This window comes from Caloenas nicobarica, chromosome 1 (assembly GCF_036013445.1).
Source record: "Caloenas nicobarica isolate bCalNic1 chromosome 1, bCalNic1.hap1, whole genome shotgun sequence".
NCBI lineage: Eukaryota > Metazoa > Chordata > Aves > Columbiformes > Columbidae > Caloenas > Caloenas nicobarica.
In genome coordinates, this window is record NC_088245.1 from 12,299,057 (window position 1) to 12,320,476 (window position 21,420).

General features: G+C 38.4%; 1 protein-coding gene across 4 annotated transcripts in view; it reads right to left on the reverse strand.

Annotated features, from left to right (window-relative positions):
- LOC135987648 (guanine nucleotide-binding protein G(i) subunit alpha-1) overlaps positions 1-20,093 on the reverse strand; it is a 34,917-nt gene extending 14,824 nt beyond the window's left edge. For 2 of the 4 annotated variants that reach the window (XM_065632682.1, XM_065632690.1), the window contains exons 1-3: positions 19,643-20,093; positions 2,492-2,534; positions 2,250-2,391 (exon numbers count right to left, since the gene is read on the reverse strand). In XM_065632682.1, coding sequence (XP_065488754.1) covers positions 2,250-2,391; positions 2,492-2,534; positions 19,643-19,760 — 303 coding nt within the window. In that variant the 5' untranslated portion in view covers positions 19,761-20,093. The remainder of the gene's footprint in view (positions 1-2,249; positions 2,392-2,491; positions 2,535-19,642) is intronic. The other 2 variants (XM_065632698.1, XM_065632707.1) reach the window with 2 other exon arrangements.
- Between the last annotated feature and the right edge of the window lie 1,327 nt (positions 20,094-21,420).

Below are 21,420 nucleotides of genomic sequence, written 5' to 3' on the forward strand. Positions count from 1 at the left end.
TTATGATAGAAATAAGAATACATGATTTTCCAAACAAACTTACTAATTTAGAGTAAAACCCTCAAAAATTTAAGAAATAGTCTGAATGTAACAGTTTTCATCAAGAGTTACAATTCTGAGCTTTCTTTGCTGAAAAACGACATTTTTACAACAAAATAGTATAAAATTTAAAAGGCTACGTTACAATCGAGGAGTAACCATACTTTTTTTTAAGTGAGACTGATGTACAATGCAAGCTCTGAATTCTTTTTTCTATTTCTGACTTTACAATTGGCAAAAATCTAGTACTGATGTTCCATAGCAGCATTGCTCTGAAAAAAAGAATATGGACCACCAAGACCTGCCTCATTGCAAAGGGATGGACAATTATTTTAAGATTATCCCTGACAAAAGTCTCCCTCATCGTTTATATAGCTCTCTGAAGTCCAGAAACTCAGATGACTTCTAATTGATATCCTATATAAAACAGCCCTCAAAATCTTCTTGTTAGTCATTTTATTTGCTAACGCCTAAATTTATTCCTCCTCTGTTTTCACTTACTATGTATTTAGTAACATGATTCTACCATCTGCCTCTTTCCAACACTGCCAGACTGCAGCAAGGAGGCCATTGCACAAATACTGAACTAACACGCAATAAGATATTTGTGCTGCCCCAGAAAACTTTAGTCTTAAGGGAAAACAGCAGCAAACATGAGAACAAATGGAGAGAGGAACACCCAAGGGAAACAAAGCTTTTACTAGTTATGTTTACAATCAAAGAAGTTTGAGGTAGAATTAACATATATACTACAAAATAATGACTATCAAAAAGCAAAATGAAAATTAACTAATAATTTGCAACTGCCAATCAGATTTAGACTTCAAATACAACTCTATGACCCACTTCACATAATCTTATGTTTGCCTTCCTTATAGCAACCATACATAACTAATTTCACAAGGTCACTGAAGGTATATTCTCTAATATTTATAAATTGCTTTTTAAGCAATCAGTAATATCTTGAACACAAAACCTTGTTATGAATGAAGAATTTACATGCAGTTTCTTATTTTTCAAGACCCTCCTCTCCTCCAAACTGTAATTCAACCCTGACATGATGGAAAGAACTTACAACAAAATAACCTTCTGACTACCTTGTATACTTATTTCAATACATGAACAGCACAAAAACCCCACAACTTTGTCCATCCTTCCTGCAAGACAACCACAATGTGGGCAGTCCCTGCTTCAAAAACTACACTGGTGAGCATTCCATATTCAGACATTTCTATGGAGAGAAAATAAAGGCACACATCCTGAACTAAGTTTCAGTGCTATTCAGACTAAAAACTTCGGTGATCAACTTTAGCACTGCAGCACAGAGTGGATTTCTGTAACCAGAAGACAATCAAAAACACTTAAGCTAAGTATTTTACAGAGATTCAGAGTCTCTAACCACCTGACCAGACATGGATATAATGAGGGTCACCACAGGCAAGAATATAGGGTTAGCACTGGAGAAGTAATAAGCCAAAAGAATTAATTCTGCAGACCAGATAGGTGGAATGGCAGATATACCTATCAGAGGGTTTTGTATGCATGACATTAGATGAAATGAAATCGAAAAGAAGCAGAAAAGCTTACAAAAAGGTATGCTATTTCTTGGGGAAAATCCTTAATCCATATGGTACAATGAAAAAAAATAGGGTACCAGCAGTAGAGCTATGCCCATGTCTCTGCTTTGAGTAAAATAAAGTCTTCCACAGTGGAAATCAGTACAAAGCAGGATCAAGTTAATAGGCTTGAAATATTTTAGGCACCACTGTGCCTATGACCTAATTGAGAGGTGTAGACAGTAGCTAGATGCCTACCTCTTTAAGCTGTGGTTTTTAAGGAACATGAAGATGTCTAACTTAAGTGACTTACAGAACACAACAGCCCACGAGTCCATACAAATAAAGAGACATGATGGCATAAAGTTTTTCAAGAACTCCCTAAGACTCAGATGTTTAATTTTCCAAATTTGGATAGAATTTTGAGAATTGTATCTAAACCAAACAGTTGTCATGAATCAACCCAGTGCTGATTGCTCTGTAGGTCATGTTGTCATGTGAAGACCAATGGCATTTAGTTTTCAATCAAACTTCATATCTTACAAAGATGATGTTTTGGATATCAAGGGATTTCTTCAGGAAATAGTAAGAGAGAAAAATTGAAAATGAATGGATACTTCAGCTGTATATCTGTGTGTGTACTTCAATACTCACAGCCCTGGTTGGATCACCAAAGTCTATCTTCAACCTCCCCATTGCTCTAATGATAGCAATAATGGACTGAATGGTGTTACTGTAGACAACGGCTTTGTACTGTTTACATTCATCTTCTGAATAACCAGCTTCATGGATAATCCTACGGAAGGAAAGAAAAAAGCGCGCCACCAAATTCTCTATTCAAATTAAAAAAAACGAACCAAAACAAAAACTCTATCATAGTATTCCACCACACTTACTTCATTTGTTTCACAATTGTGCTTTTCCCTGATTCACCAGCTCCTGAAAAACAGATGTGTGAAATTCATTAGTTTTATTAATATTTGAAGTCACATTTAGTCTCTAAACTGCAAATACCTAACCAATATAAAAACCTTTAACAGTTAAAGGTATATTTGTTACAAATTAATATTTAATATCAAAATGTAAGTGCCAAGGTGGAAGATTCAAAATCAAGACATTTTAAGCACAAATCATTCAGCTCTAAAAAAAACCCCTGCTTTTCTTTTTACAGAACTGACCACAATCTTTACACGGTCTGCTGGTGTTTCTAATGCAAACAGATCATCAGTTGTTCACCTTCAAAGAGGTCTGAAGCTCAATTCTTCTAACTGCCTTTTTAATCAACACCTAATCAAAAACTTCCTTTTGTAAGTTCTACACACTGTATTAATAGTCTTCAGTGTTGCAGATGAACATGTTCAAACTCTTTGTGGTTCTAGTCCTTGTAACCAAGCGTTGCAAGAATAAACCAACAGACAGACTGCTTTTTGCATGAAGCTTTCCAGACATGCCAATACCATCCTTAATGCTTAACAAATTAAAAAATAAAAACAAACAAAACCACACCAGCATGCTGTGTTAAAATACAAAGCTTACAAAAACAATGTCTGTCAGCATACAGAGAAAAAAAAAATAATGCAGTTTTTGCTGTCTCAACAACCTTTGTTTACTCCCACTTTCTTTAGTCTCCTTTCTCTGAAAAATTTATGGAACACTTAGAGCTGTGATCGACTCCCTTTAGACAGCACTCTCCTGGCTTGCCTGTGACTTGTACTGAATTCTCCCTCTTACATTCCCTCTCTCTCAATATGGTTTTGCAGAAGCAAGTATAATCTCCACAGTCTACAGGTGTTTCTTATGCAAACAGACTGCCAGTTGTCCAATTCCAATACAACCAAAGAAATCTCTCTTCTTCAGAGGTCACTGTGACTACAGGAAGCCACTGAATAAGGCTGTATTCATCTTCAAAAAAGGACAAGAAGGGGAATCTGAGGCGTTATGGGACAATCAGCCTCACCTTGCTCCTCAGACTAATTATACAGCAAATACTCCTGGAAGTCATTTCCAGACACATGAACAAAAATAAGGTTACTGGGAATTGCAAGCATGGATTTACAGAGTGCAAACTGTGCCTAACTTGATAACTTTTCATGAGGAAAGAGCGGGTTTTGGGGAGGAAGGACACCAATGGATTTAATTTACTTTCACTCTAATAAATTACATCTTACAGTTCCAATACTGAAAGGATATTCATTATTTTTGCACTCCTGAATGCAGAGCTCAGCCAGGTTTTCTGATAGATGTATATTTAAAATTTCCTCCCTTATCTCAGTGAGAATAAGTTGTCCAGAGAGCAAAATGAGAACTCTTTTAGAAAGTTTTAGACAGCAAGCAGTATTAAATATTTCATGTGACAGCTGCATATAAAATTTCAGAGCTAGCTGTACTGGTGCAACCAAACCCTACCCAAATTTAGACAGACTTGATTGTTTATTTCTCAGTCATCTAGTATAGGATGCTATTTATTGCCTACTTCTTAAGTGTGATAACTTGATTTCAGCTTCACTACTGCCAATAATTTGAACAGTCTTATTGGCTCACTATTTAGATATAATGTGAAAAAAATGAATAAAAAGACATGACAGTGCTGCTCAGACTAGGAAAACAGCAGTGTATCTGTTCCGAATTTGAAAGAATGGTGGTTAGTTTTTAAATTTTGTTTTTGCTTAGCTTTAAATGAAAGTCTAAGCTAACTATTAGGTCATCACCTGGACAAAAGAAACTTTTAATAACTGATAATTATTTTCATCTCTCTTTCACACTTTGTCCCTTGTGCACTCCTCGCAAAAAAAAGAGGGCAACACATTCTATGAAAATCCAACTTGAAGCACAGAATTTTAAAGCTTTTATTCATATAGTTCAGCAGGAATATAACTTCAACTAAGTCTAACAGTCTTATTACATCTGCTTGACAGAAAGCAAGTGGAGCCTTAATGTTTCATTATGCAGACTGACAAAGTGTGGAAGCGAAGCATCTCCAACTTATCAGCACAATTTAACACAGAAAACAACAGAACCATGTTTTCCCCCATAGAATCTAATATAATCTGAATGGTCTTCTACCTCAAAGTTTAATAATCAGGCTCTACTTTCACATGTCAATACCTCCACAGTTAGTATTGTTGCTATCCAAGGCAGCCTTTTACCTGGATCCAGCATGAGCTGTGATCGCACTCAGGGAATTCCTATCTAGAACATAAACCCAGGCCTATGACTAACCCTGCTGCACCATCCATGGCATCTGAAGCTCAGCTAAATAAGGGGGATTAAATTTGTATTATTTTTTTTCTTTAAGAGCCAATCTTTAACTCTGGAAATAGAAAGAAAGAAACCAATGCATCTTCATGTTCAAAAAAACAACCAAAAAAATATTTAACAGATCAACCTTGCATATAGCACTCTGAAGGAACTGAGTAGGACTAGCAAAGCTGAAATAAATTTAAGGAACAGCTAAAGCAATATTTGATTCTCCAAGCTCCTATTTGGCCAGTAACACAAGAACTTACTACAAAAATATTAAAAAGACTAGGTTGGACACTATGATTTTAAGGGTCTTTTCTAACCTAAATGATTCTATGATCCTATGACTCACTACCAAGAAATTGTAGCAAACAATTTTAGACAGATTCAACATTCTTTTACTTTCCAAATGGAGAAAGTCTGTGTTTAAAAAGAATTTAAATAAGCATTTTATAATTTGATTTAAAATAACAGGTCAGCAAAAATATTACTTTAAACTACTCATAGTGTCTCATGATTTATTATCCCACACACAGCCTACGTAGCAAGCATTCCAGAACTACAAATTTCTGAAACAAATGTTTTATGCACCCAAGCACAGAAACTGCTGTTTGTAAGTACTGAGATCTTAATAGTAAGACTTCTAGCTTGTGAAGCACTTGCTCATTGCTTACTAAAGAAACTAATCAAATACCAAAATACAAAGCAACACAAACTTCCCAAAGTTCACAGTATCGCTCTTTGGAAGAAACCAAGTGTTAAGTACAACAATTCCTAATAGCATAAATGTACTCGCAGCACTAACATTGAAAAAATTGTGGACTAGATTTTGAAAAAAAACCAAAAAACAACAACGACAACAAAACCAAAACCCAAAACCAAGCAAAAAACCCCCCGCAAAACAAAAACCTCTAAACAAACAAAAAAAATCCCACCACAACACAACTAGATTAAGGTAAGAGATGAAAACCGAAGAGTAGACGGGGCCAGCTTTGAACCTACCATCTAAGTCAGAAAAAGCAACAGAACCCAGAAACAAGTGGAATAGCCTTTTATGTTGTCAGAAGAGAGTACAAATATGGACAAGAGCAATTAATATAAAACTTTCAATGGATGCTTGTCAGCTTTTCAGACTGTAAAACAGGAGACTTATACCACATTAACTAAAACAGACACACATGTGAAATTTAAAAGCAAAACACATTGACTTGTCCCTTGTTTGATTCTCAGAACACCCCCATCCAGTCTTCTGTCAGATGTTAGTAATTTTGCAGCAGAAGGCACAAGATTAATGGTTCCTGTTCCTGAGCTGCCACTGCTCACAGCACAAGCTAAATGCCAGTGATTTCTACTTCTTGTGCAATGGGCCCAGTAAACTCTTACAAAAGCACGTGGCAAGCAGACAGCTTGGAAGTATAATATCTTATATTTCTCCCCTCATGACACATTACCAGACATGAGACTTAAACTAGAATTCAAGCTGCTAATCATTGTTACTATATTCAAAACACATCAAGTCTAGAAAAAGAAACACACACAGTGGAAACTTGTTGCTCCACATCCACTAGACAGGTTGACCACTAAATGAAACATCCTCTGACATCAGCACCCACATTGCTTTATCTCCCTACTTTTTTTTTTTTTTTTCCTTTTTCTCTTCCTCTCTCCTGTCTTGTGTCCCCACTCCCCCTGTTTGAAGCCACCCAGCATCTTATTTACCGTCATCTTGTATTCTTCTAACTCTGGAGAAGCTGCTGCCGTTGACTGAGTTTATGTTCCTTTTGCCCTTCCCAACTGTTTTCAGGTAGTCAACCAAAGGGTGACAGCACTCATAAGGTGGCATTAGTCTTGGAATTTCTGTAGCTACTGGAATTTGAATGTGTCAGGAAACTTTGAGTTAAGAAAGAAACTGTGTGAGTAGTAACTGGAAGGAAATATTTCAGTAATTTAGCCTTGTAGTAACAGAGTGTGAATCCCAGATTATGTCACTGGTTGAAACCACAGGAGTGACAGATTTTAGAACTACGACACTGACTCAGATAAAAGATCTGAGATAATTTGCAAGGTTTCGGTAGCTGCATGCTGGCTTAATTCTACAGAAGCAGCACCATTTAAGCCTGTAAGCAACTGTTGCTTTTGTAAATTACCTAACAAATCAAGAATTAACTACAACTAATCCTTTCTTTCCTAGGTCTTCAGTATTGCTCTTAGTACATGCTTGAAATCAACAGTGCACGACCAAATAGTCAATATACGATATATAAAACATCATTTAAGAAAACATTAATATAAAATGTTACCGCAAGAAGCAATCGCATATTAACTTCTGTTAGCATCCTGTGTGTTTATTTAGACATAGACCTCAAACAAACTGCTTTTAAGTTTCTTAGATACCTAGGCTATTACTATAGTAAACACATGAGCAATTGATAAAGACTGTATTGGTTTAGCATCAAAACAAAGAAAAAGTATGGTGTTATATTCAGCATAACCTCTGGAACTCAATAAATTCTAAAAAAATAAAGCTTATGGTGAAACGAGCAGAGCACACACTCCATTTTGCAAACAGTAAGGTAAATTTTATTCACATCTTTATCTTTAGAAGTCTGAATTGAGTTTCCAGTTATTTCAAAATTTATATTAGTGCTTAATATCTTTTTATGACACAGGTTTTATGAAATTTTCTTTTTGCTTAGAATTTGATGCATGACACCTTAGCAGAAATTTGTTATGTGCAATTTTATGTACAACACACTCAAATGTGTGCAGCTTCTTAATACAAATAATATCTAGCTCTTCAAAACTGTACTTATATTTATATTCCTCAACTGTTTCAAATTACTGGCTGTACAACTACTGCTATATAGTAGGAACCCTTTTGTCATTTTGTGCATCACTTACACCATAACCATATTGTGGACTCACGATGATGGAAAGACTCAATACTATCCCAAGTGTCACATTTCAGAAACTCTGTGAAACATTCAAAAGGAAATATGGTACCTTTGAATTGAATCTACTTCAAAAAAAGATGTATCTCAGTATGTATCTCTTAAGAACGTACAAGAGATCTCTTAAAAAAAAAAAAAGAGTGTAATTGCCTTACAGAGGGATGGTGCCATTGTAATTTAAAATCTGAAGCATGTTCTTCAATTAAAATATAGCATAGCTTCCTTTATGTGAGATACTGAACCCAGCAGAACTGTGACAAGCTGAGACTCAAAGGTTTGGAAATAAACCTCTTTCTTTTGCCAGCAACTAAATAAGGGAATAGATGCACATTTAGATCTGAAAGCCACATAGTAATCATGTTTGCTGCCTGACAACTATATGCCACGTCACCAGCAGCTAAGATGTGTTTAGCTCCAGGTTTAATCAACACGTCAATGCTGATATCAGCTTGGTAGGACTATCAGTTGACTACTTAAATGTATCAATGGCCAGCCTCCATTGCTCTAAAAGATCTGAGAATCTCTTCAAAATTCAAAGTCCAGAAACTTGCTAGTGCTTCTAATGGAACTTTGTTAATAGCAAATAACTGATCTTCTCTTCAAAATTAAAACAATATTTAAATTTGTTACTTCAAAAAAAGTAAAGTGGTTATCTTCTTCCTTACATAGTAGCATGCTCAGAAACAATTAACTACATAATTTGAAATTATAGTATCAAAGAACATGATTAAAGATTTTCCAGAACATGAGTTTGAGTGGATATTGTATATGACCACACTACATGAGATGAATGCTGTGTGCTCCAGAAAGAACCACCTCCTTCACTCTTACAATGTTTACTAAGACAGTTATCAATTTCTGCCAACAGAGTAAAGCATGTCTCATCCAGACCTCCAATTATATATCTAATAAACCTCTAGAAATCCAGAGTGCCCTGACATTTTTCTTGACAGTGTGGCTGGCCTTCATGACCTTTTACTGTTCACTGAGCTATAAATACGGTGGGCAATGATGGCAGGCTCAGTGACTGAGATACCAGAGAGAATTTTTACTCCTAAGCAGACCATTATTAATCACGATCAAATATACTTGACAAAAAATTCCCCTCTGCAACAGAGGCATACTTTATGCAGGTTATTCCAGTGGAAATCACATTACATTTTCATCTCAGGCTCCACTTGCAATTCAGAACAACACTACTGTTGTATTATCTAAAATTGTGGCAGATCCGACTGTCCCTGCTGTCTCATGTTACGATGTAACTGTACAAAGAGTTGGGAAAATCAGAAAGCAAAGTGGGTGCATTCCTGTCAAAACAGGGAAGAGATATTATGCAAATCTCAACTGATTTTATTCAAAGCTCTACTTGTAACACCAAGGCATTATTTGCAAATGAGATAAATGTGTACTGTCAAAGTTTATACCAGGGCAAATTCAGTTATACTACAAGTTAGTCCATTATTGCAAAAGTGGTACAATAAACTTTAGTTCACATCAATTCTCAGTCTTCACCCATGTCTAACTTAACAGAGTTTTTCATCTCGTAGCTTGAGGACTAAGACCCACAAAAATAAGGAGAATAAGCACATTGATAGTTGACCTAAATTCACTGCAGAAAGGTCTCCATCTCCACCTTCACCAAAAAATTTTAAGGACTTACAAAGTGACACAGATTGAAGTGTTAAATGTAACAATTTAGCCATCCAGACTGATCTTTTTCAAAAGCAAACATTTTTAGAACTCGTATTTGAACCAAAGAATATTCACGTGTATACTCAACTATATTCTTTTGTTACATGCACATGCATTTTCCACACAAAGTTACCTATAAGCAGAATATTATTCGTGGTTAACAGTACTAGAACAAAAATCTGTGTGTTGTTTAAACAGACCTTGTATTTAACTGGTCACAAATTAAGCTGAGAAAACTTTGAAGCATATAAAAATTTCAGTGCCTTCGAACAGGCAGTTGCACCCAATAAGCCCAGAAGCAGGGAAAAAGATACCTACCTAAATAGCAGACTGTTAGGCCTCAAACAAGTACATCGTCGAAGCCTGATCTAATTTAACCCCAAAACATACTATGTTCCAGAACAGCACAGAGAAAATAGCCTAAGTAGTCTCATCTAGGAATTAAATGACAGCCTTTGCTAGTGAACACTGAGGCACTAAAGTATATTAGAAGGAATCCCTGTCAATGTCATTAAGAGCTTTAGAAAGCATATAATAGTTTTGCTAAGAGTTTATTGGATTTATTAAGGATCAGTAACTGAATCTGCATACAGCTAAGCAATCTACTTTGAAAACACTTTGAGATATATTTAACCCATCAAGAACACAGACAACACTTATATGAGACTTAGAAGCTTATTTTCAGTCCACTCTTGTACAGTACATCACTGGTAGATTCTGACATCTATGAGCATTCAAAATAACATTTAACTAAATAAAATCTACAAATACTCAAGACATTTGTCTTGTTTATTCCCAATTTTGTTATTGGAAGACATTTATCTCTAGTCATACCAAGTTTTAAAATTGCATTCCAATACTATATTCACAATGTATTCTGTTCATAATATTACTACAACTTTACTGTTTTAACCAGAGACTAATGTCTCTGTTCTCTTCTCTACTCTTTGGACACTGAGCTGGTAGTTATGCTGCTTGTCTACCATCTTGCATTCTTCACAAAGTGATTCTTCTGAGCCAAGACTATGACATATAAATTAAGACTAGCATAAAAAAAACCCATAAGTCTGAGACTCCTTGGGCTTAGAATTAAAACAAACTCCTACCTCCCTTTTCTGATTAAGACAAAACACACTCCTTGAGAAAGACTGGCACCATCTCTTTTTCCAGCAATAAGGCTTTTACAAAGGTGGGTTTTGAATAGAGTTTAACATGTCTACCAACTGGACCTCGTAGGTGAACACAATTTCACATTGTTCCTAATCTGATTCTACGGTAAACTGTGACACAGAAATTGAAAGAATCCTATTCTGCACCCGTTTTCCCCTCCACCCACTGCTATGCATTTCCACTACTCCACTTGCATAAAGCATTTATCTCTGCTCCTCATCATGCTTTTATTCAGGTCCTCACCAGTCCATTATGAAATATCAGTTAAATGGACCATTCTAGCAGCAAAGTCAGTCCAAACAGGTCAGTCAATTTGACTATTAAACCAGCACAAAATTGCATTAAGCATTTAGAAGTGCCATGCTGTAAGAACACTCTCCTTTTGAGTAGCCCAGAGGTTCTAGAATAGCTCAAAGTGCTTATTAGACCACATGCACTGCTTGTTTCCGGCATTCTGATATGGATTTAGAAAGTAGGCAAGAACATCTTCAGTTTTACTGGAAACTATTAAAAAAACCCAGATATTCATAACATCCTTACGATCGTGATGGGTAACAACTTTCATTATAAGCCAAACAACTACAACAGCTTCATCCATGAAAAAAAAACAAAACAAAACAATATCAAAACCAAAAAAACCAAGCACCAACATGTAGTTGTATGCAAGAAATTGTTTTATCAACTTTGCAAAACGAAGATGGGATACAGGGAGCCATTTGATTCCAACAGTATTTTCTTTTCAAGAAACAGACTATATTAAACTTTAGAAGATACTAAGAGTCATAAACCTGCTTCACAGCTTGAAGAGGTATTTTCATTACGGTACATTGATTTCTTCTTTAAAAGCAATCTGTTTAGAGCAGTGATTGTAAAGACTTCCTGTCCATTCTGGTTGCCTAGATACTGTTATATTCTACTAAAGATTTAATCAGGTACCTTTGCTAAGTATATTACACATTTCAAATGCAATACTACATTTCTAAAAAGCATATACAAAGAAGTAACGAGGTACAGTTTATTTCATAAATTGAAGTACTGTATATTCAAATAGTGTTGATTTCTTTAAATAAGTAGCTTTACAAAAAGTATTTTCTAATTTCAATATCAATTTATATAGGTACATATAATATTGCAGTTTACATGCATCTCTAAATATAAATACATAGCGCCCATGTAAACGTATAAATATATGTCAACACCGCTATTTGATGTACTAAGTTGATACTTAAACATACAAGAAACGGTGTTATTCAGAGCTTCAATGACCTTTCAATTACCAAAAGAAGGAAAGCAATTTATTTGCCTACCATATGTTTAACAAATCTCTTATTTAAAGAATTGATTCTTAAATGCTCTACGTCAATAACCCCCATCAGTTGAGATCCTGAAAGAATAACATCAAAAGAAATTTTAAAAAATTACACAGAAATACGGTTTTCAAGGAAGCAGCTGGCCATCAATTAAAGCAAAATGGAACAGAAAGTCAAAATTTGACCTGAACAGTTAACACACTTTCAAATCAAGGAATACTGCGTATGGGTATCTGCAATACTACGTGATTTTTAGGCCATTTTGTTGGGACAGCACAAAAAATGATACTTTACCTCCTGTTACATATTCAAGCTATAGATAATTCCAGAGATTTTGAAGCTGGCTCCACAGCTTTGCGAATTCCAAGGGCAAAGCCATGATGACGGGAAACATCTTCCAAATCCACAAGTCTAACTAACACTTCTAACAGCTACACTGTGAAAGGGTTTTGAGCAGTCACAAACATGGATAATTAGTCTATGACATCATAACTTTCCTTCATTTCCCATCCTGATTCTCATTAAGAAATCTTATTTTGTCTTGTCTGCTCATACTCAAGGGACAAGGAGAACAAAATATGTTTAGCATTAAGAAGAAATGAGTTCAAATCTTTCACTGCAAAGGCATACATTCCTAGTTGTCATGGTTTAACCCCAGCCAGCAACTAAGCCCCACACAGACACTCACTCACCTCCCACCAGTAGGATGGGGGAGAGAATCAGAAGGGTAAAAGTCAGAAAACTCGTGGGTTGAGATAAGAGACAGTTTAACAGGTAAAGCAAAAGCCATCTACACAAGCAAAGGAAAACCAGGGATTCATTCATTACTTCCCATGGGCAGGCAGGTGTTCAGCAACCTCCAGGACAGCAGGGCTCCATCACACACAACAGTTACTTGGGAAGACAAATGCCATCACTCTGGACATCCCTCCCTTCCTTCATCTCCCCCTAAAATATATACTGAGCATGATGTCATACAGTATGGACTATCCCTTTGGCCAGTTGGAGTCAGCTGCCCTCGCTGTGTCCCCTCTCAGCTTCTTGTGCACCTGGCAGGGCACAACAAGTTGAAAAGTCCTTGACTGCTTACAACAACTAAAACATCAGTGCGTTATCAATGTTATTCTCATTCTAAATCCAAAACTCAGCACTATACCAGCTACTAGGAAGAAAATTAACTCTACCCCAAACAAAACCAAGACTCTAGTACAAAAAGTGTCTTGCAAAAATAGATGGTCTTAATCATCTAACAAATTTTAATATCTTAATTATCCTTCCCCTCAGAAATGTCACTATGTTGAGCCACTTCAAAAACTGCCTTTTTCTGAATAGTCAAAGTTCTGATTTTTCTAACTGCTCTCTGTATACCTTACCAGCGTAAATACTTTTTGGATGAAGAGTCTCTCAGGTGCAGCCAAATAAGTTCCATTTACAGAATAACAAAACAGCAATTTACACAAAGCCTGAGATAACAGTAGGACACTGAACAAACAAAGGCAATAAATAGAACAGCTGATCTCAGTAAAACTGGACAATGACTAAGACTCAACCTCAGAATAGCAAGTTCTCATCAATACAGGTTCTCCTATACATATCTTGGAAATAAACTTTTAATAGCTAATTATCAAGTCAGTTCAGATATTTTATTTCTGCGTTTCCATGGCAGAAAAATTTCACACTTAACATCTTAAATATCTCTTTCCTACTTCCAGTTTTCTACCTTGACATTTGCCAGATAGCGTACTACAGGAAACACTGCAGACATCCGTCAAGCCCAGCAGCAAAATTGACTTCAAAATTTCATGCCCTCTGAAGCCAAACTCATGGCTTGGTTTCAAAATATTTAGCCAGACTTTAGGACGTGCCAACTACCCAATTCTTCCTTCTCAGAGAATCAAAACAACTAAAGGGTAAAACGTGGCAGCAAAAGAACAATCCATTTTGGCAATATGATTATATAAATCAGAACAGCCTAAGTCTTTAATAGCACAAAGTCCAAGTTCAAGTTGTGTCAACACAACTATGAAAGGAGCTATACTGTAAACTTCAGTTCTGAAGTGAATTAAAAATAACTTCACAAGAGGAGGTTAGCTTAAATACACAATCATTTCAGTAATATAATTTATAAGACTGAAGTAAACTGTCATATCAGCACAATGATGATACAATAAACCGTGCTGCCAGAAAAAGTAGGAAGAAAAATTAAATCAGTGTATTACAGAACTTATGTGTAGTCTTGAGGCACCACTGATGCTGGGAGTGAATAGCTTACCAAAAAGTACCTTACCAGAGCTTTTTTGGTCTCTACTTCAGGAGACGAGGGGAAGAAAAAAAAAAACAAACAACACAAAAAACAAACAAACAAAAAAATAAAGAAAAAAATCAAACAAAAAACCCCACACAACCAAAAAAACACCAAAGGAAACATTACATTGTTTTTAAAAGACAACTTGAAGGAAAATTAATTCTTAAGTTTACATTTTTTTCTAACTCTTAAATATTTTTAAAAGCCTTAGTGCCTGATGCAAAAGATGAGTTAAAGTACTTTTGATATATCCATAACTACACTTTTTAATCAAGAGACAAAAAAGCAAAGTTGCCATTACCGGTATCATGACATAGTACAAAAATGTACCATTTCTCTTTGGACCTTTCTAAAACAAGATGTACTGAAGCAGATTTTTTTGCTAGGAATGTTAAAGAATTAAAATCATGATACAATCATAAATGGTGATTTTATAAAGAAACTTGCAAAATGAAGATTTAAAATAATAATGATGCAATAGATGACCTGAAATCACTAAATATAATTTGTATGGCAATGAAGTCTGTACACACATTAAAGAGCATTACTATGATATTATAATACACCAACATTCAAATAGAAAGAGACAAGTATAAAACAACCCAAATGGCAATCCTACAATCACAACCATAACCAAGCGGCTGTGTTTTCTGTATATCCATGAGCCCCCTTTCACAAGAGAGATTATTAGGCTATGTGAATATAGCAATTTTGACTTTGTTCTTTGAAATTATTGTTGTATTTAGTACAAAAGCTTGAGGATTTCACTGACTTAACTAAAAAGTCAGATATAGAAGCCCACATCAATAACACCCTGATTTCCAGAGTCCAATTATACCATATCAAAATGCAAGAGAGATCCTAGTTCAGAACTGTTGCAAAATCTAAGCAGGCAGACAAAGTCGGGTGCAGGGTGGGGGTGGCAGACAGACAAGACCAACAAGAAAAACTTTAAACATTTAAGTATCACAAAACACCTTTTAAATAAGAGGTGAACTTTGTAAGTATCTATAGACAGCTGTCTCTGAAGGTGACACAAGAAATATTTTGTCAGAATGTTTTAGATGAGGTTGGCATAACTTAAAAAGATGAGGTCAACACCTCTGAAGACTGCAGTACTTTTTCGTGAGAATAAGGCTTTTTCAAGAGCTCCCATAAATTCAGACTTCTAAAGTCTCTTTTGTCTGCAACTGTGGAAGAAAACATTCTGGAGGAAAGACAAGGGAAGTAATGGTACAAGCAACACTTTTTTTTTTTTAATTCAATGTGCAGCCAGGCCTGGAGGAAGGCAGGTATTGGCAAGGCCTGTGAGGATCACGGTGTTGAAAAGATGAGTATGCAGTGGGAGACAGCTGACCGAGCAGTCAGAAAGATACAGGTCTGTAACAAATGAAAAGCAGACAGGAAAAAGATTCCAGAGATGTGAAGATTTAGAAGAGCAACCGAATAGAATTGTTCTAGTTACTGCCTTAAGGAACAGGAAGAACTGCAATGAAAAAGATTAAGAGCAGTGCTCTGTCTTAAGTTAAAAAACAGGTATCTTTAAGAACATAACCTGTCAGTGTTCCAATATGAATCACAAGGATCTATCCAGGAATGAGAAAGCGGCTCTGCTGGTCGTTGAGTATAACGGTATGCAATGACTTTAAATCTGCAAACGTGATTATCCAGAAAGATGACACATAATTACAGTTGTCAAATACATGGTCTGTGGCCTCCTGGATCCCAGGATGCACTCGTAAAGAATGTTTAAGATGTGTCTATTGCCTTTTTCATTCAAGATACTAAGAACCTGAACAAGGCTTTATAAAGTGAAGAATGCAATATACCACAAGACAAAGCACCAATCCTATAAACTTCTGCTGCCAGTTTGAATGTATTCATAAAACCTGATGAATTAACCTCATACCAAAAGGCTTTCTACTAAATGAGGTACTGCCTGTTCTCCTGCAGTTGACATAAATTCAGTCTTATGTGCTTTCGCTAATTCAACAGAAATGTACTCGCAAATCCACACCTGATCTGAATCACATGTATATTAATGCAGCACACAGATCAGTCACATAGAACAACCATCTCCCAACATCAGTAGAACTACATTCATTCTGCAAACGCCACCGGAATTTTGTTGAACACTAGAAGATGAGGAATCATGGAAGAGAAAAACAACTTGGGTCTACTGCTTTCTCTAGTTGGAAGCCAGCCAAAATATACATTGCTTTTCAAAAATCGCATTCACACCAAGTATATGAGTTTATCTGTAAGAAACAACAAAAGATACAATAAACCGAAATTTTCCTTCAAACAATTAGAAAACAGAAGTTTAGGAACATCTTGACACAAATATTAAAATACTTAAGGATAAGTACTTTTCCATGTTAAATTATTAGTGTTGGACAATATACTAGACTGCACTTCCATTTTTTGTTGAGCTCCCATGAAATTTAAGTATTTCTTTGTCACACATTGATTGAAAATAGTTGTAAATGAAAGAAGTCAATTTATTTAATGATTTTAAAAAATAAAATCACCAAATTCCGTGTATAAACAAGCGTTTTCCATTTGGCTAACAAACTGTATGCACAAATTCAGCATACTTCTAATAATAAGGATAGCTCTCAGAAATTTTCCAGAAAAGGTTCTCTCTTGCTGTTGGGATAGCACATTGAAGTGCATCGAATTACAAGGTTAAAATACTGTTACACATGGAAAATGTTCAGAAACCAGTATTTTCATTCCAAGGCCTGATGCATGAGCTGCAGTCAAATTTGTACAAAATGATGCATCCATTTACAGATATGATGAAAGAAGGTAGATAATCCAGGCCAACAGTATTTTGCACACGTTAAATATGTCTGCTTCTTCCTAGAGACAGGACAACAACATATAAATCTCACACAATGTCACATCTATCTCTTACTGAAATCACTACAATTTCCTGTTTTAGAAAAACCTTTAGAAAAGCATATAATGGAATAAATTAAATTTAAAGGGTAGAAATAGACTGATTTTATAAACACATCTTCCCTCAGTTGAGCATTCTAGCTCAACTAGTATCTAGTAGGATTCTCCAATCACCACACAAAAATATAGGGGTTTTTATACATGCTGGAATAAATCTGTCTTACTGGGTCAATAGATGTACAGCTACATGCTTTTTTTCTACATAAGCGAGGTATTTTAGCTGCCTCATACACATTGCATTTTCCTGGCAGCAGACCACAATTTGTACTTTTCTTCCTTCAGTATCTTTTTAATAGAACAAGCCCATATATAGATGTAGGTGTACAACTGAGTAGATGATAAACTATGACATATGGGCTGAACAAGCAATTGGGAAAGTGAGCAATGAGAAGAAAGTGATTCTAGTGGAAGTAACTTTAAATAGTTTTGCCATCAGATAAAGCATTCACATAATATTTAAGACATCTGACACAGTTGCAAGGAAAAGTAACAGAAAAAATTTTCTTTCCAGACATGTGAAATACACAAATGCATCCATAGGTATATATACAAAATCTCATTCTGAGTTCATTAAACATTTAGGTAATTTTTGTTTAAATAATGATTCAAACACTGGTCCTAAAATAAGTTTGCATGCTAGTTTTCACACCTCTTTTTAATATGGAAGGAGGAAATATTAAACCAAGTGAGCTACAGCTCAGAACATTATTAGAAAACATATGTATTTGAGCATTTGTTCCATATACTAAGATCTCATGAGATTACAGCAGAAAAAACTTATTTTCATCAAAAGCTTTTCAGTATTATAAACACAGAATTTCTAAAATAGAGAAACAAAACATCATAACATAGGACATATATAAGAGCATTAAAGAACTGAAAATGGTGACATAACTCATTCTCAAGTTTAAAGCATCTTTCTATAGATGTGGATATGAAGACAACTACCAAACTACATGTACAAGAAGTTCCTTACAGAACAGAAAATTCTGAAAAATAATTTTAAATGCCTTGCTAGAAGACATGGCACCACCTTCAAAGACGACAGTAACATCTTCTGCAGTATCACTACTGATCACATACAGGATAACCTTTCCATGCAACATTCTGAGGAGTCCAAAAGTATACAGGAATAGGCACAGTACCATCCAAAACCCTTTCTAGAAAACAAACCAAAAATGAAAGCCTTAATTGTTTCCCTCACAAGCAAAACTTAAAATCTATAAACACATTTTAGGACATTAGCTTTTCCCATACTAGCTTTGTTTCATCTCTTCATCTATACACGAAAGCTCTTCAGTTCCCTGTGCCTTTCTGGAGCTATTTTAAAATTTTGCAACAGAAATAAGTTACTTTAGAGGTCTACTACAATGTTTGTAGTAAAAGTTTGTCTTAAACTGTAGCTCTGGGAGGGGAAGGGCAGCAGGAGGAAAGCTGCAAATCAACAGTTTTTTTAACTCCAGATTCGAAGGATCCAGTCCAGTTTAGCTATACAGTATATACTGCAAAACTCCCTATAACAGTAATACAATGCAAATCTTGCAGTATTGAACTCTTGTACAGTAGGTTTAGTCCTGCAAAAAAAGGTACTTCTAATTAAAACTCTTGCTTCCTTTTTTCTTGTAATTTTAATTTTACTTATCTTTACACACATTACTTAAAATGTACAAAAAAGGTCGCTTCAAGTACTTGTAAGCAAAACTCAAGAACGCATGATAGTATGATGTCGATTTATGATCGTGAGTCACTACATTATACATTTAGAACCCACATCAAGGTTGTACTTCCCATTGCAAGATTTCAGTGATATAAGCGACTTGCTCAAAAATAAAAGAACGCAAGAAAGTTAAATGATGCTTTTGCCTTGTGTTCCTTTGATGCTTTCTGCACTTTATTCTTACAGCAACAGTTTCGGAGATGTTCGGGTCTACAAGAAACATTAAGAGCAAACATCCTCCAACCTAAAATCTCCCTCCTCTCAGCAGAGGTATAGAGAATCCACATCAAAAGTTTGAGATGTCATCCCCTTTATGTGGAAGTCAGGGCCCGCTCTAAGCGAAGGCCCCGGGACAGACCACGCCGTGCTGCTCCCCGAGAACGGCCCTGCCTCTCACCCCGAAAGAAGCCGAGGTGCCCACCTGCGCTAACGCGCTGCTGTGCCCCCCCTTACCCCGAAAGCTCCCGAGGGGCCATGAGCGCATTCCCCGGCAGGGCAGAGCGGCGCTCCCTCCGCCGCGTCACCCGAGGCCGGCATCCCCGCGCCCCGCCGAGCCCGGGAAGCGGGGCCTCCCCTCGGCCACCCCCGGGAGGCACCGGAGCTGCGAGCGGGCTCGGCGGCACCTGCCCCGCCCTCGCCGGGGCCTTCACGCCAGGGCTGGCGGGCGCGGGGGCACCGCAGCTCACGGGAGCCCTTACCCAAGAGGAGCAGCTTGACCTCCCTGGCCGCCTTCTCGCCATCCTCCCGCAGGTTCCTGTCGATCATCTTGCTCCTCTCCACCGCCGCCTTGTCCTCGGCGCTCAGCGTGCAGCCCATTTTGGGAAAGGGGCTGCGCTACTTGGCCGGGAGAAGAGAAGCAGGGCAGCGCCGGGGTTCCACGCCCGGAGAGGCGCTGAGGAGGGAGGGGGAGTGAGCGCCTCCCCGCTCTCTTTCTCCTTCCCCCCCCTCCCTCACCTGAAACGCAACAGCGGCGTAGGCGCCACACGCCGAGTTTACCTCACACGCAAGCGAGCGGCGGGGAAGAGGACGGGGAGGCGGGAGGAGGGCTGCCTGCAGCCGTGCCCGGGGGCAGGCGGAGAAGGCAGCGCTGTGCTGGCGAGGCCGCGCAACGGGGCCGCTGCTGCCGCTGCTGCCGCTGCTCCCCCCGCCCCGCCCCCGCCCCGCCGGAGCCGCTCGGGCGCGCGCGCCGCCCACACGGTGGCGCGCGGGGAGGCGGGGGGGGGGGGGGAAGGGGGCGAGCGCGTGCTCGGCGGGAAGGGCCGTGCCGAGCGACTGCGCCTGCGCACAGCATCCGCGAGCCGTTGGGGCGGGGCGGGGCGGGGCGGAGGGAAGCGCGACGGAACCGAAACGTGAATGGGGTTTGAAAACGGGCGTCCGCGTGGCGTCATCGTGCGCGGGCGGGCGCGAGCCCCGGCCGTCTGGCAGCCGTTGAAGGCTGCGATTCAAACCGTCCTGTGCGGGCCGTTCCATTCCCCGGCGGGGCGGGGGAGCGCCGGGCAGGCCTGTACCAACGCCCGCAGGGGCGGTTCCAGAGGCGGAGGTCGCTCCCAGCCCCAGCCCCGCCTGGGGGCCGCCTCGGCCGCCCGCGGTACCGGTGTCCCCGCCTGCCTTGTGTTCGCTTCCCGCCGCCTCCCTGCCGAGATCCGTCAAAGGGCCGCGGGGCCCAGCCCCCGCCGGCGCTGGGGGCTTGTGGGCTGCGGGGCGATGGTCCCCCGCGTCGGGGGCGGCCCTGGGGCAGCAGCGGCGTTTCTGCTCCGGAGACCCGCCGGTCAGCAGCATTTTTCCCCCACGAAAAACCCAAACGGAACGATCCCGCCCCACGGCTGAAAACGACTCGGTCAAGTTTCCCTTCGTGTGCCTGGTGTGCTTTCTCAGAGCTCAAGTGTAGGGTTGTCTGCACATCCATGTCCTATCAATGGGTTGTTTTGCTGCTTGTTTGGTTCTTTGGTGTAAAACTCATAAGAAAATGATATGGAATGTCTCCAACTCTTTCCCCACCATGCACGTATTGACCTGTTTGGATTACAAAAGAAGGATCCTATTACCCTGTAATAGTATCATAGAAAATCCAGGTTGGAAAGGACCCTGGATGATCATCTGGTCCAGGCTGCTCAAAGCGGGGTCAGCTGAGCATCGGCCTGACTTTGCATCCACCGCTTCCCCCAGCAACTTGTGAGCACAGACACCTGGAAACCAAGTAGATTTCACAGAGTTCTTTGCTTGCATGTGAGATAAAACTTGGTGAAACTCAGGAAAAGTTTCGGTCAAAACATCTCATAAGACACAAGACTCTACAAGGCAAATCTGTTAAATTAAGGTTCATCTTCCCCAGTGAGTCCTTAGGGTTTTTTGTTTCTATAGGATCTCAAGAATTTCTGTCCCCAGAATGAGTTAGAAAACAGCAGAATTTTACAGTACAGGAGGTGTTTTACCATTAGAGTACAAAGACTTTTAAGTCAGACTCATCTACTACTAT